General features: G+C 33.4%; 2 protein-coding genes across 3 annotated transcripts in view; one reads left to right on the top strand and one right to left on the bottom strand.

The window, feature by feature from the left end:
• Window positions 1-10,577, top strand: part of inpp5a (inositol polyphosphate-5-phosphatase A) — a 145,729-nt gene extending 135,152 nt beyond the window's left edge. Inside the window, exons 13-16 of one of the 2 annotated variants that reach the window (XM_088635021.1) lie at window positions 4,368-4,479; window positions 7,657-7,725; window positions 8,801-8,837; window positions 8,996-10,577. In XM_088635021.1, the coding sequence (XP_088491147.1) occupies window positions 4,368-4,479; window positions 7,657-7,725; window positions 8,801-8,837; window positions 8,996-9,045 (268 nt within the window). In that variant the 3' untranslated portion in view covers window positions 9,046-10,577. Of the gene's footprint in view, window positions 1-4,367; window positions 4,480-7,656; window positions 7,726-8,800; window positions 8,889-8,995 lie in introns of both variants that reach the window. The other variant, XM_088635022.1, reaches the window with a different exon arrangement.
• Window positions 10,578-12,355: 1,778 nt separating this feature from the next.
• On the bottom strand, window positions 12,356-15,180 carry nkx6-2 (NK6 homeobox 2). The gene is made up of 3 exons (XM_088635020.1): window positions 14,402-15,180; window positions 13,680-13,852; window positions 12,356-13,173 (listed from the first exon to the last, which is right to left on the bottom strand). The coding sequence occupies exons 1-3, from the start codon at window positions 14,814-14,816 to the stop codon at window positions 12,925-12,927; spliced, it is 837 nt and encodes a 278-aa protein (XP_088491146.1). The 5' UTR covers window positions 14,817-15,180; the 3' UTR covers window positions 12,356-12,924.
• Window positions 15,181-16,636: the final 1,456 nt, after the last annotated feature.

Genomic DNA, 16,636 nt, shown 5'->3' with positions numbered 1-16,636 from the left:
AAACTCAGCAAGTCTATGAGGATGCGGTAGAGAGTAACTTTCCTCGTGGGAAAAGCAACAGCACTAAAGAAAGAAATCCAGGAGAACAATACATTTCTATTGCAAACTAGACATACGTTGGTTTAAAACTCGTATTCACTGTGTTGACATTGACTTTTGTCATTTGTACCCAGGATTTCCCAGGATCTGGTTGTCTGACCCCAGGATGCATAATTTTATATAGTGACCTCTTGTGGATGTTAGTTAAAATGTTATAGATCTATGAATCTTCCTGTGAAATATAAATATAAGTTCATATGAACTCAAAATGAACTCAAAATGTGAAATAAAATCTTGGATTGCCATGGGTCACTGATTCATTGGTGGTTGTTGGCCTTTTATGTGTTTTAGCAGAGGGGTAATTTGAGGTAGCGCTGGCATTTTTTCCTCTTAATGTCAATTAAGACTCCACTCCAGTAAATACAGCAGTAATTAACCACAACTAACTGTTTACTTGAAACCCTCTTATTAAGTTAAAAACAGTATGAAGTTCCTTTACACAGGTCTTGTATATAATACCACCATAATGAATTGCTGAATAAATCTTGAGAAAATGTTGCACTTTATAACTGTACCATCTGTCTGAAAAGAAAAATAATGTTTTTATGTTTTTTGTATGTTTAAATCATTTGTGCAGAACAGACAAAGAAGACTTTAATTGGAATTATAGCTTTATTTAAATAGGTCTGTCCCAAAGTTGTGTAAGGATGAGTTTGATTTTCTGTAAAAAATGCAGTGTTGTTTCTGATTGTTTAAAGAAAATAAGCAATGCGTTTGTTTTCCACATTGGAAGTTGTTCTTTAACTACTGGCTATAAATTTTAATATTGCATTATACTGACTGCAATTCTAAAATAATACTACAGGCACTGGCATACTTACAGTCATCTATTTTGTTGTAGTTGTATATTCTTCTGTCACATCTCTCTGTAATGGGAATCTTTGTTTAAGAGGTGCAGAGTAAGATTTAAAAGAGAGCACAATCCCTAGTGTTATTGAAGAATAAAACATGCTTTTAAAGCATTTCATTATTCATTAATCTTTCTTTGAGAATTATATTCTTAGTTAGCGTTTTGGCAGATTTATGTGAGCAGCAAGGTGTTAAAGACTAACACTCATAAAGCAGATGTTTATTGGAGAGCAGATGTAAATCTGACAGTTTTAAATTTAAACACAAAATGGTTTGCAAATATGACAGTATTCTGCCTGACCACTGGAAATGAGCACAAGATTTAAACTGAGTCTTTCCACCATGTTTTAAACTCAAGACAATGGGAAACATGAAATTGTATTAATTAATTCAGAAGATTGTTTTCTGAACCCCCACTTCTATCTGGCCTCACACAGATCAATTCTGAAAAGTTTTAATTAAATATTACATTTAAGAAGGAAAAGAGGAATATGACTTAGTATTTAGTGTTAGCAGTTCAGCATAAAAAAAGCTGTATATCAATTATCAGTCTCTTTATTCAGATTTATTCTGATCTTAGTGTGATTCCTCTTGCTCTTGTATTGAATCATCTCTCAGCAGCAACAGTTGCCAACAAAATAAAGCACAATGTAATCCGGCAGGTTTTGCCAAACCAAACCTGGTCACTGTGGCCATTATCATATCACCCCTGACATGTGACTGAACAGCAACTACAATGTTCCTAATTGACAGGGCAAAAGATAGAAGTGTAAGCTAATGAATGGGGAGTTTGAGAAACACATGGCTCCAAGACACAGGTGGGTAATTGTTAAGTTTATCACCTCTCCCCATTAATTATTATAATTACTCTTGTTGCTGGTAATATGGGCAAGATAGGAGCTGACGAGTTTCAGCATTCACACCCACCTACAAAGTTTGTTCTGTGATAAGTTTGTAAGCACTGCTATCTGCAGTATTAATCATTCTGTTGAAAGTGGCACTCTATTGTTTGTCATTGCATTAGCCTGTCATGTAATCTACAGTTGTCGTGAGGGAAAACCTGCCTACCAGCACATCCATTTTGTGTTCTGCCCTTAGGCAAGGCTGAATGGAAATGAATTGGGGAAGTGTTTAAGGCACTGTTCTTGAGTGTTGACTTATGAGGAGTCCAAACCTGAATGGCACTATAAAGTGTAATTCAGTATGTGATTTCTGCTTTTTTGCTCTTTTTAAAAAAGGTTTTTGTTATTTTTATGAAGAATCACTGTATTTACACTACTTTGGTTACGAATTTCCTTCAGATTTCAGCTGTATTCCATTTCCTATGACATTTTCTGTTATAAAAGGCCATTTTATTACTGTAGTGTGTCCTCTGTAGTTGTTTTTCTGTTCTTTAGATTACAATTAAAACATGTTTATATCTTTGTATTTATTACCTAACAGTGAAAGAAAAGTAAATTTAAATGCATTCATTTTCAAATGAGATATTTAGCAATGTTTTGAAAGAAAATTTTTGGTTGGTTCACATTGGTAACACGTGATCAGAAATATAAATGTAGAAGAAATGGTTATGTTTACCAAGGGTTAACCCTTCATGACTTTCAGATAACTGTGTCATAGAGGTATATGTCTTCATTTGCTTCTTCCTCTGTACAATGTCCCTCCTTTCTCTTCTGTCACCTATTTGTACTAAATTCTTGCTCTTTTTTCATATCTGGAACAATTTTCATCCTTTTTGCGTAATAGAAGGTATGTTTAAAATGCCATTATGGCTAATTGTTGTGTTGGCTTTGTGAAGCTGTAGCTTAGGTTATGTTTACCTACTTTACTGTGTGCTGCATATAGGCCTGATAGAGAACCCCTTACTGCTCCTGCAAAAAACATCCTTTTCACCTTTTCTTATTAAGACCCTTGACCCCACTGTTAACGTGGTCGCCATGGCATGACTGTAACATTTGCAAGTAGCAGCTGTTTAGCACATTGTACTCTTTAACAAGTGCTGTTTGCAGGGCCCATGTTTACCCTGCTGATTTGCTGAAAATGAGACTCCTATCATGGCTGGATTGCGCTGAGAAAGCTAATGTGAACGTGTTTGTGTTTTAGCAACCTGTCACTGAAGGGGATGAATGTTTAGACAGGTAAAGCCAAACAAGGTTAGCCTCTTCTGACAAACTTGGCCATCTGACTTAATCCTGGGCAATCAAAGGGACAACACAAAAGACCTAGTATAAATTAAACATGTTTGCTCTTCAAATATGTGTGAGGAGGTGTTTCAAAATATCTTGCATGTATTCTGTCATTTTGCTTTAACTAAAAATCAAGGGATCCTACAAGCATCTGCAGACAAATCTACTTAGCTATAGCAAGTTCTAGTGGGTATGGGAAAGAGAGTAGGCCATTATTATATGCCACTTACATTGTTTTAAAAATATATTTAATTTGTTGAGAATTTAGCATTCACTTTGCAGTGGAAGGCAATTTTTATAAAATAAAAATGTCAGAAATATGCTGATATACAATACACTTTACAGTGGCACTGAAGTAACAAATTGAATACTCATAATGTAAATCTTCTCCAGTTTGATGAGGTGTAAAGAGTACTTAAATCATTGGATTGTTCCACTAGTTTCCAATGCAATTTTTCTTGGATGTTCGCCATACTTAATCTCTTTTTGATGGCAGTGTATCTTGTAAACTCATTCGACAGAACTGCCTTGCGTGGATTTCTTGTATAACGTCGTGATGTGTGGTAAATAAGTTTTTGTTTTTCCTGTGTGACCCGTAGGTGTTTTTTCTTTGGTGTAACTTCTTTCAGAGGTAATGTGAAAATGTATACAGTTGAGAAAATTCAGTCAAGACTTTTTCAAAAGTTTTTGCAGTGCCAGAAAAATAAAATATATCAAAATGCATCAGAATCAAAAACGCAGATGTATTCACACATTTTTTTTCTGTAGATGCCTTGTATAATTTGAATTTCTCTCTGTAAAAATGTCTAATTTCTGTTGCCTCTAGCTGAAACCTAATTATTGTTTCCCTTGCACAGCTTTTTATCAGCTTGCACCTCGTTCGTCTCCAAACCCTTCTCTCAATTAGCTATTTGAAATGAGCATGTAAAAATGTAATATTTCAATTAGATGTGGTGTCCTTCTTGGTACCTTCTTTTCTGAAATATGGATATCTGTCATTTTTATGCTTATAGCTCTTAACCGCATATTTATTTTCTAAAGGGAAAATGTTGGCAACACTTACTTGCTGAATAAGGAAGATTTTCCAGATAGGTCAACAGTGGAAGAAAGTCTAAAACATTCCCTCACTAAATTAACAAAACAATTTTAAGTCAGTAGAAACATTCATGATTTTAAAAGCTGAGAGCCAGTTTTCATCTTTTTATTAATGATAATACAATCTCTTTTTATCAGTTACCCATATAGTGAAGATAGCAGTCAAGGAAAGCAGTACATGAATACCAGATGCCCCGCATGGTGCGATCGGATCTTACTTTCCTCTTCTGCAAAGGAACTTATTTCAAAAGTAAGTAGAGCTTTCAATATTATATGCAGAGCTACTGTACTGATTTTGAACAGAAAATCGTAGAATTCCCACTTCTAAATTGCTTTATCATCATATAGATCTTTTGTGCGTGCGAAGTCGGCCATTTGTATTATTCTTAAACAGTAATGTGCGAACAGACTGTTTTTAAAATAAAATGTAGCATTAATTGCTATGATCAATCTGTTTTTTTAAATAAATACTATTTACAGGCCTAATTTGAATGGGCTTAATATATATTCATTAAGAGTTTCTAGTAGTCATAGTAGTAGTAAATTGTTTTTAGTGTAAATTAACATAAAGTTCAATTTAGGTGGGTTCCTCTAGAATCCATGAATTCAGATGTTAGATTATTGCCTGGGATGATATATAGTGTTTTTTGGAGACCCTTCAGTTCCTTTAGGTACATGAAAACTCAATTTACTGTTTTTTTCTTTAATATGGTCCTAACAAATACAGGTTTGTCTACATTTCTGGTAAAATTTCTTGTATGTTATATAAGCAGTCACTTGGAATAAAATGCTATATCTTATTAACAAAAGTCAAAAGAAAATATGTTCACTTCCTTAAACCATTATAGCATTTGATTTGATTGATTATAACATGATTAATAGCCTTTGTTTGTAACTTTCACTGCCCTGGAGTACTGGATTATTAAATTTCAGAGGATAATCTGGAAATTGGAAAATAATCCATAGAAATTTGAACTAATTAAAAAATAACAGTGAATTAAAGTGATATGAAGAAAAGTATCTAGGATACATTCAGTTGTCTTTACAAAACAGAGAACATGGATTGCTCCATGATGAAAGTAATTAGTGTAATACTTCCAGTTTCCCGGATGGAAATGAATTTCCCGAATGTTTGAAGTAAAGTCAGAATTCCACACCTATATATGTAGCTCTTTCCTGACTGCCAGCCTTACACTTGAGGACTTTGGATTCAGCAACAGACTCATTAATATAGCTGAGAGGTATACACCTCATCTTTGTTGTTTGTGGTGTAAACTAAACTATCTTCTATGTACACGTGTATATTTTGAATATTTTAAATAAGTCTTTCTCAGGAGCTTGTGGGGATGATTCAGAATAAAATGCTTGACTCCTAAAATATAAAGTGCTTCTTTAGTAAATTTATTCTCCGTAAATCCAAAGGATCCATCCGAGTTTCATCAAAAAAACATTATGGAATACTTAATGTGAGAGAGATGTTAAGGTTAGAAAAAGATATATAATTTGAATCATTCATTTATGTTTTGCTGTAATGCAATGACTGTTAGATAATTAGGAACTTGATAGTAGTTTTACACTTCTTTTTCTAGTAGGTTAATAAAGAATAATTTTCCAAGAATTAAATTACCTTAAAGCCTGCTTTACATGACTGACAGTTATTGTATTTACAATGATTAAAAAGAGATTTCAGGTCATTTTTTGTACCTAGGAACAACGTCCTAACGAACTCACAATTTGTGAAGGTATATATTTGTTTTGTATTGGTAAGTAAAACAATCATGGAAAACTGCAAAGAAACAGGTTACATCAGTTAAAAAAGGGCTGATTGTATTATTGTAAAAGTTAACTTTATATTTTCTAAGTTGTGCAACAGCAATTTTAAAAAGCTGTTAAAATTAATAGCTTAGTACAAGATTGCATTATATTAATTTGTAATCAGTATTCTGGTTTGTAGTTTTAGTTAAGGTAAAATTGCATCTTTAGATCCAGACAATGAATGCAAATGCATCTGTCATTCTACTTCTTTGTATGATTGTTCAGAAAATGTAAACAGCAGTAATTTAGCTCAGAAAAGAAGCCTTGACAGCCAACAAGGTTTAGATAGAAAATAGCAATCCAGAATTAAAAATGGCATTACACACATATCACTTAACTCCGCATATCACTTAAATCTATAGTCTGGCTTTAAAGCAGTGGTTAATTGCTTGTAATATTGAGCCCTGCAGAAGTATAAAGCCCTAATGTGTGAATCTCCACAAATTAGCTCACGCCGCATTGAGTGCCACACACTAGGCGTTACAGATTGTAGAGACATGGGGCTGTAAACAGCCTTCATACAGCATCATCTATCATGGCATGGTCCGTTAACTCGCCATCATGTTATTTTCTGCTTTCTGAGCCCTAACACACCAAAGGTTGCCCACTGCTAGGGCATCGCATCGCCAGCTGAGAGCATGCGGTAATGAATGCTCAGCGAAGTGTAGGCTTGTTTCTGCTTGCGCGCTGCTGTAATTTGTTTATCTGTCTAAAGATTATGCAGCCCGAAAATCCACAATTTTATGCTGCCTTTGTAAATTATCAAGTCCTGTTTGATGAATGTATCCCAGTTTCCGAAAGCAGTGGCATGATGATCTCAAAATATATTGGAAAGTGCTGATGCATACAGTACAAAAGGTAATATTTATATTTCAATGCAGGCATTGGCACACTGCTGTAGTTGTGACCTTCGCCTTCCTTATTGGTTTGAAGTTAATTTAAATTTAAGTTTATAGTTCATTTTCTTCCTTCTTTAAATGGCAGCACACCTCACCTAGTCATACATGATTGGATGCAGCTTGGAGACTTTTATCTAAAGGATATTTAAAAACTCTTTAGTTCAACCAGAACATGTGATTTATTTTCTAGGCCCTAAGACTCTTCACATCATTTTGCATGTCATTGTGTGTTAAATTTAATAATCTCAAATATAGCATATTTTTTAATGTTCAAAAATGTATATTTTGTTCACCGGCAGTTTTTAGGTTTTTAGTTGAATTGTGTTTCTTTAAGGTTAATGTGTAATAATGTTTATATACTGTCAAAAATATGTTGCATGTCACCAAAATATTTTCTAGACAAACAGAATTAATTAGTTGGCTTTTTATTATGTTTATGACAATGAAATCATACCTTTGTTTGGTCTCTGTTTCTGATTTCTTAAAGCTGTAAATAATACAGGAAAAACTGAAACTTTTTCCAAGGTTTCTTCACCATCTAAGCAAAGTTTCCAGTCCATCCCAACTGCTTGTTTTAAAACCAGGTCCTTATTTCTGTTTATTATCTTTTTATTATTTTTACTACTATCTGTTATTTTTGTTATCATGGTATCACTGAATTAACCAACCTTTTAAGATAGAGATTTATTTTATGTTTTTTGTTTTGTTTGCAGCCAGAAAATGATGAGAAAGCTGTGATTTATGATAATATTGGCCCCAACGTATGTATGGGAGACCACAAGGTAAAATCAACACCTTTTGTCACGTACACTGTTCTGAAATGCCGTCTTGTAATTAAACCCACACAAATTTCTTTTTTATTTCAAAACCAGTTTTCTTTGTTTTTAAACAATTAAACTTTTCTTAATAGTGATGCTACAGCACCTGTCACTTACATGGTTCTATTTATGAGTAAACACGTTGTGTTTATTCGATACTGGATAAAATTAAGTCACACTGCAGAACACTTCCAATTAGACACAAGAAGATGTAATAAAAATGGTTTGAAAATGTACTTTAGCGATTTTCTATAATAGCTAAAAAGGTCCAAAACATTTACTTTTCATCATTTAATATGGTAAACCAAGCAGGAAAACACATGAACATTGTGCAAGAATAACATGAATAAAAATAAAATTGTGCTGTGCTTCGGGCCAAATTTTGTTTTTACTTCAACAAGTCTTTTTCTAGATTTAAATACCAAGGTATTCTGGAATTTAGGAATCTAATAGTGCTGAATATCTAATACTTTATTTAAGAGTACTTCTTTATTTTAACCCCCTTGGATAGGATCACAGTACCAAAAAACAACTACCATTTGCTAATGTGTTCATGCCAAGTATTTTTAATCGCACTCCAGTTTAGGAGTTCTAGCGTCTGTCTAAAGCATGCACAGCACAACTACAAACACTACAAAGCCCAGAAACACTTAAACCATCTGGAAGATAACCTGTATAAAATTCAGAGACGTTCAGTTGTTGAAACTTGTTTTCTTTTCACATTTTTCTCAGTTTTTTTTTCTTTTCTTAAATTTAGTTTTAACTTTTGGTTTATATCATGAACAGTTTTAACATAAACATGTTTGATCAATGAGTTATTATCACACCTACTAAGTAATAATGTCCTGGATTTATTGTTAATCACTACACTTAGCTTTATTTTAAAATGTTAGCCTCTCAAAGTTGTGAAGGTTCTTTGTGAAGTGCTTTGCACAGAAATGGTGCATAATAATTATTCGAATCAACAATGTACATTTATAGTCCTTGTCTTCTATATACAGATATTAACACTGTTTTATTTTTTCCCTCTACTGCACAGCCTGTCTTCTTGTCCTTTCGAATAGCTGCAGGGGCAGGTAAACCTAATGCAAATAAGCACAAGTGTTGTGTCGTGCAGTGATGTTGTGGTAAATATTTTTTATTATTATTTAATATATATTTATAGATGACTCACTTGAGAAGTTACAGAGTCTCTTTTGTTCTGTTCAATGTGTGCATTTTTTTTAATGAACAGGGAAGCGGTGCCAATGGGGAGAGAAGATTTTACGAGAAGCAACCCTCTGAGAAGTTAGGAAGTTAGACATTAGAAAAAAGGAAACACCAGTAGAAGAAAACACACAACTACGTACAAACTGTACAGCTGTACTAATGAATGGAGTTTTCAGTGCCACATTTAGATTGTTGATCGTACACAATGCTTCAACATCTGGACTCTGCTCAAGAAAAGCCTCACATACCTCACTGTCTTGTATGTTTCTCTGACAGAACTGAAATGTGGAATATTTTTAATGTGTCACAGCTTTGTTGCCAAAACTCTAATAGATATCAGAAATACTACGTATTTTAGATACCATATTTACAACTTTTTAGATATGCCTCTACATATAGAAGAAGCTATTTCCACATGTAGGATGTATTAAAGTGCAATGCAAAAATTGTATATCTATATTAGTAAGGTTGTTTGTACATTGGATTGTATTGAAGTAGAGGTATTGATGGTTTTAGTGGAGTTTTCTTTACTGACCAAGGTTTGTGGTCCCTGTGTTAGAATAGATAGGTATTTTGATTTCATAGTTTTTTTTTTCTTTACTGATTAATGTGCATACTACACACTGCCATGTTTATGGTTTTGAATCACAGATCAGCTGCTTCTCATTTTATATACTTTTTAAAACTAATTTATAAATCTTACCAAAATTGTATGCTTAAATAAGTATACCTTCCAATACGACTGCTTGGGTGTGTCATCAGCTGATAGTATCTTTAAACCTAGTGATTTTAAAATATTCAACAAACCTGATCTCTATATCAAAGGATATTTACCATTTCCATGGATAATACAAGTATATAAGATATTGTTTATCATATATAGCGTTCACACTTTGTTATTCTTATTCTAACTTATTTCTATGTAATAATATTATGTTTCTGAATGTGAAGTTTTTAGATAGGCTTGGGTATCTTTAAAAAATTTTGTAAACTGTTTTTGTCTATTTTTGTTACTGCATAATGGTGCCAAGTATTGTATACTGAAGAAAAATAATATTGTGGGAGACATCATAACTTAGTTTAGTCCAACTGTAAGTAAAATTTGGCTTAATTATAAGTTGTATATATTCAAAGGCCAGAGAAAAATAAGGAAGAAAATGCATTTTGATTTTTGTATGTAGCTGTTTACAACCTTTAGTGCTGTGTTGCAAATAATTTTCTATCATTGCATTTTACAACATTAAAAAGTGATTAGAGAGTCTGTTGATGAAACACAAATGTTTCTTTCATTGATTTAATTTAGTACACTACAGAGTTCACAGATTTTGTGATGGCATTAGATTGATGCTTAATTTTTTTAATATAAATCACTACGAGTGGGAAATGATTTTGTGTCAGCTGCCAAAATGTATGTTGCCTTAAAAGTGTGATTTGGGTTTTTAGACAAAACTGCTTGTAAAGTTTCTGCAGGTCCCGTGTAACAATGTACCAATGTTTCAATATATTCACTTTTTCTCTTCAAGCAAATAGAGATTCTACCCCTTGGACTATATGGCCTCTAGAGTAGGTTCTTTGAGTCTGAAGCAATAAAACCAGTAGACATAAAATGGTGTTTGTCGTTTTTTTTTAGTTCGTCTACAGGTATGTGTATTTTTTATATACTGTATGTCTGCACCAGTAATTTAAAAAAGTCTCAGTTAGTCTACAGAGTTGATGATGACTGCTTTAAAGTAATAACATTCGAAAGTTCACCATTCTGGCTGCACTGGGTTTTAAACTGTAAAACACACAACCTACTTAGAAAACACTTAAGTGGGAAAAAAGCGCTATACCGTGGGATACGTTTATTGCGCTCACACGTTATATATCTCTCTTAAATTAAAAATCTGATTACTCTCGTCAGTATTGTTCAGTAAACATAATTTTTAAATACAGAACTGAATACGTGATCAGAACTGAAAAAAGAAGTTGGAGCAACCTTAGAAACGTCGCGGTTTCGTTCACTTGTTTTCTAGACCGTTTGAATAAAAAAAAACATCATAATGTTAACGAGACAGAATTGCAGGATGCTTGTAAATCTAGAAATTTCACCAGTGTTCTTAAAACGTTAAAAATAGTTTTTACATGAGGCGTTTTGTCTAGATTATGAGGAGCATGAGAATAGTAACTGTAGACAACACATTCAACTATACTATTTTCCAAATCCTAGTAAGTTACAAAAGGTAAAACATTAAAATGTGGAAATGATTAAATTATATTATCGGTCAACACGATTTTTAATTGCGTAGTGTTTTATATAGACTGTTTTTTTTTTCACTTTTCGAATGATGTCTTTTTTTAAAGAAAAAATATTTCAAAGGCACCTTTTCTGGTTGGGTGTTCAAGGGAGATCTTTGCTGAATTTGGGAAATGCGTGCAAATGGTTTTCGGGTATTTAACTGTTGCTTTTAAGCATTGAGTGTCTAAACGAAGAAAATGAAGAAAAAAATATATATTTTTAAATTCGATTTGAGAGCATACAATCCTTCCGAGGAGCCTTGCATCAGAAAAAGAGTAAACGCGTTACACCAGAATATTATTATTAAATAATTTATAAAGGGAGGCGGATATCTTTCTAAGACATGCATATTACTTAAAATCGATATACATGGATTTATATGTGTGATTTAATCTTAACGCCACAACCTAATGGAACAGTAATTTAATCATTTCTCTATTTTTGGACGTCCTTTTTTCGAGCTGCATTTGATTGGAGTTCTAACGACCTCTGCAATTTCTGCTTCTAAAATATAGGAATTATAATTATTAATAGGTTGTGCGGGTGGTTTCAACCGTTAGGATTGAACTTGTGGGTGTTTCCGCGTGAAGGAAGAAAATAAATTAAAGGGAATCTCAACCTATTAAAAGACATTTCAATATATGTCTGTAAAAAATTGGAAGACGAATTACCGTAACAAAACCTATTGAAGTTCTTCTATTAAACTGCATCTTATTGCATCTGTAATTTGATTTTGAAACGTCAAGAAAAGCCCAAAGATTCCATTCATAATTACCACTTGAAAATACAATTGAAAATGACCACCTTTTTACAGTTTTGTGTAAAACCATTAGGCATATTGCACAAATCCTTTTCGGTTTAATATATATCATAAGGAATTGAAAGAGTTAATTGCTAACAATAAATTCAAATAACTCATCTTATTCCATTCTCACAGTAACAATATGTTAAGGATTCCAAATACCTCGGATACATTTCGAACGCGAAGAGGTTACCCCATGTATAACAAGATTTTTGAATAAGAATATTAAAAATATATGTAATGTGCTGCTATTAAATAGAGGTGATTACTTAAGAATTACACAGATAAAACATCAAAATAAGATATTTTAAAGCAAAATGTTGTTAAATAATTTATTGATAATACAAAGTGTTTTCCAACTCTTGTGGAATCAATAATATTATCTTTTTTTCAACATAAAAGAATTTTCCAATTTTTCTATTTTGTTTAATGAGGTAAAAACATAAATTCCTTCAAATGGTAAAAATCTGTTGTTGTGGGGAAAATTAAAGTTTTTTTTTACATTATAATAAACAACATTTGCACTTTTTACATATACCAGATTGATGGATTTAAACCTATACAGAACAGGAATTTTATATATATATATGAAACTGATTGTTAGGTGCCACGATTCTGTAAAACAAAAAAAGTGAAGATTTTGAAAACGCCTGAACAAAAAAAAAAGTTGCATTCCATGTTCTGTATACCGTTGTTTAAGTACATAACTTAGTAAAAAATATATACATCTCACATACATTATCGTCTGTACAACACTTATCACTTACAACACCAAGTTGCATTTCTCGACTCGTTTTTAAACATTGTATACCCTGGTTAAATCAGCTTTAAAAGCGTATTGGAATATTTGAAAGTCTTTGTACATAATGTGTCATCACAACGTGTCCGAACTGTTACTGCAGGGGCTTATAAGAGCTAAATTCGTGGCTTTGTGTTTTTTCAGCAGTCTCGTTATTTTTTCGTCATCAGAATTTGGGTCCAGAGGTTTATTATATTCGTCATCATCCTCATTGTCCGAACTTTCCTTCAACTTTTCTGTTTCTGAATCGTGTTTCTTTTTGGCTGATGCCATTTCCGCCGCGTGTCTCTTCCTCCATTTGGTTCTCCTGTTTTGAAACCATACCTGTTGAAATTTAAGAAACTGTGTTAAACCTATAAAAAGGAACATACAGTACGTGTTACTTCTACCTCTTTCATTTCAATAATTTGTTTCTATTGCAAATACGTGTTTATTAACAATCAAGACGAATAAAGTATTATTATTATTAGGTTGCTGATTGTTGTACGTTTTTTTAATAGAAACTTAGATTTTCACTCATTGTGAAAGCAGTTCAGCTTTTTTATGTGCATTTACGGCTATGTCTTCACATATCACACAGTAAATTTAGCTATGCCTGAACGGAAAGTTTTATTTTCCTTTCCAATTCCCACTAGTGCAGTCTTCCGCTTATATTCTGATAAAAACAACAATATATATTTTTTTGTAATTCAGAACATTTTGAAAATCATAAGTTGGTTTATAACGTCGATCTTCGCACTGGTGACGGAATGGCTATCTTGCTTTCAATCCTTTTCAATGTGTTACACATTTATAAAGTTAAACCACGGTGAAAATGAATCCATGCTTACCTTCACTTGACTCTCCGTCATACCCAGAGAATAAGCTAAGCGAGCTCTCTCGGGTCCTGCCAAGTATTTTGTCTGTTCAAACGTTTTCTCCAATGCAAAAATTTGTTGTCCTGAAAATGTAGGTCTAGAATGTTTCTTCTTTCCGTCTTTATCAAGAACCATGTTAGTTTGCGCTAAAATAAATATAAAAGGCGAGTTAATATACACTTGTTAAATGAAGGCACACATACACCTTTGATTTAACCTAACAGTAAAACTCTTAAAGTTAAGGAAAACAAAAGAAAAAACGTTTAAAACACGAGTGGTTTAACAGCAGTGTAACCATAGAAAAGACAACTTAGAAAAAACATTAACTAAACTCTCTAACAGAAGAATTATACTTTTTAATGTTATTTTTCTATCAAATACAAGATGGTGCTTTTTCAAAACATATTTGCAAAAATCCATTCATATAAAAGAAATTATTTTGTTTTAAAATCTCTGTCGTTTTAAAATCTTCCAAAAAAGGATAGTCTCCCTTTTCCAAAAACCGGTTCCATCTAAAAATGCCTCCAATGTTTAAATGTATGCTTTCTCTTTTAGCTATCCATTTTATTTCAAAAGATGCTCAGTAATTTTATTCTTAGCATGCTGTGCATTCTGCTTTAATTAAAAGTTGATTTCCCCTTTGAAAGTCACAGTCACCAGAAATTGCATATATACAACACATAGAAGAAACTTACCCGGACATGGGACTCGCGGGTCTCTCCAGGGCGATCCCTGCATAACACCAGGCCAAAATATTGGAGCTCTCCCCGGGAGTTCCGTCAGAGGCTTTGGATATCGGGAAACAGCAGCCGGGTTAAAGTACATTCCTGCTGAAGTGGCAAGTCCATTTATCCTTGGGAGTCCAGAAAGGAGATTTCCGGCTGTAGTTATCGGTCTGCCCAAGATATCACTAATTCCATGTGGCGTCCCCAAAGGGATCTGAGTGTTCAAACTTGTTAGCGAAGGTGCCTTGAAACCTGAGGGATTCTGCAAAGCATAAGGGAATAAAGATGTCTTCATTTCAGCCATGTTATGAAGTGCTGCCAGCGGTGTACTGCCCAGGACGAAAGCACTCTGGCGATTAGTATCCATCTGCCCCACCGCTAACATTTGTGATCATCAACAACCAAAAGCCCCCAGGCTTTAAAACAATTACAAGACCTGTACCGGAGGGGCTTTTGAAGTTGATTTCAGACCCTGCAGTTCAGTGTCTTGGAGATGTTGTCAGTTTCAGTTTCTGAGTTCAGATACAAGAGTTAAAAGTTTCGCTGCGAAGTAACTTCTGAGGTCGAAGCCGCTATCAAAGAAGTCGGTCTTTGATTTCAGACAGTCACTTTGTCGCATCTGTCCAGAATGAATATCCACTTGGAAGTCAGAAGATCAGATGATGTTTTTAGTGCTTTTGATAGTTAGCATCAGGGTCGACTTTCCTGTGAAATTGACTCAAGCTGAGATCAGAACAGAGCGGGATGCACTGATAACCACACTGCCACCTGCATGTTCATATCTCCCATTGGATAAAATTGACTGAGGGTGCACTGTGATTGGCGCACCGACTCAGACACTTTACATACACGTCACTTGAACAAAGCAGAACTCTATGAAGGTCTTATTGTACTGCTATTAATGATGCAGCATACTATAGAATTCATTGTTTTAAGATTTGACAAAAAAGATATATTTACTTTTGTAACCAATGATCGCAAGCAAAGTAAGTATATTAATCTGAATAAAAATATGCCGGATGATGTTTAATGGCAAGTGTATGCACATATATCTCTTAGCAGTAAGAGTAGCCCTAATATCTGAATTTTGAAACGTTTTCCCTTTTTTTCTAAAACAAAAAGGCACGGCTCGACGTAATTTTACTTTTACACATTTTATGTTAATTGTAAACGTGCACTCCAACAATCACTACAGTTATACGCGTTGATCATATGTATCGAATTTGCGGAAACGCAGAAGTTGTTTGAAACGATTGATACATTATTTAAAAAAACGTGAAGTATCTTCTTAAAAGTGATGCCCCAAAAGGTAGTAATGACATATTTTGAAAAGATGTGGCAATATTTCGAGGAATTTCCGGTCATAATTTCTAAAAATTCTTTATTTCATTTCCTAACGTAACTCACCAATGTGAAATATTTTGAATTTTAATACAAAACATGCAAAATGTTCTGTTTAGGCTAAAAGCTGGAGATGTTTGTATCGTTTTATGTTGCATTTCACGATTTTGTTTCACTACATTTCACTACATTTCACTTCATACACGGTACAGTATCTTTATCTAGAAACATAATCGTGTCATAATATATATATATAATTATGCTTATATAAATTAAAATTCGTTTTATATGAATATTTTAAATTAAAGAAAATGTTTTTCTCAGATTTACCACTTCGAAAGTTCACCCTCGTAATGCATTTTATGCTTAGTCTGTGTTCGGTACTGTATGCATTTACAAGAAATTACTTTGAAATCTATTGGCGGTTGTAGCAGCTTTGTTAACGTTTTCATCTGCATTGCGTTCATGTGTATTTCTAATTATTCTGAGGCAATTATTTCAGTAATTTCTGCGCACAAAGAACGTGACAGAGCTTTCGTTTTAATATTCCTTACTGTAATTACCAATATACAACTTGTCATCTTATAACAGAAAGGTGACCCATACCTCAAAAAAGCGCAGGGCCCTCCCGAGTTCTGGTTTTACCTCTGTTAATATTTTAAGGAGATGTAAAAAATATTTTAGTATGGAATATGCTCATGTTGGCGTTTGAAAAAATTCAGGAAATGAACCATGGGACATCAAACAGTAAAGAAAACAGAATTTCCATAAAGTACCTTCAATGGTTTTTAATTTTACGCTCTCCAACTTCATGACTAAATGTTAAATTCTTGTTTCGCTAACCACAGTTTACCGCACAGGCTG

This window comes from Lepisosteus platostomus, chromosome 6 (genome assembly GCF_059453375.1).
Source record: "Lepisosteus platostomus isolate fLepPlt1 chromosome 6, fLepPlt1.hap1, whole genome shotgun sequence".
Taxonomy (NCBI): domain Eukaryota; kingdom Metazoa; phylum Chordata; class Actinopteri; order Semionotiformes; family Lepisosteidae; genus Lepisosteus; species Lepisosteus platostomus.
The sequence above is the reverse complement of the archived record's forward strand: the minus strand, read 5'-3'. Positions and strand labels throughout refer to the sequence as shown.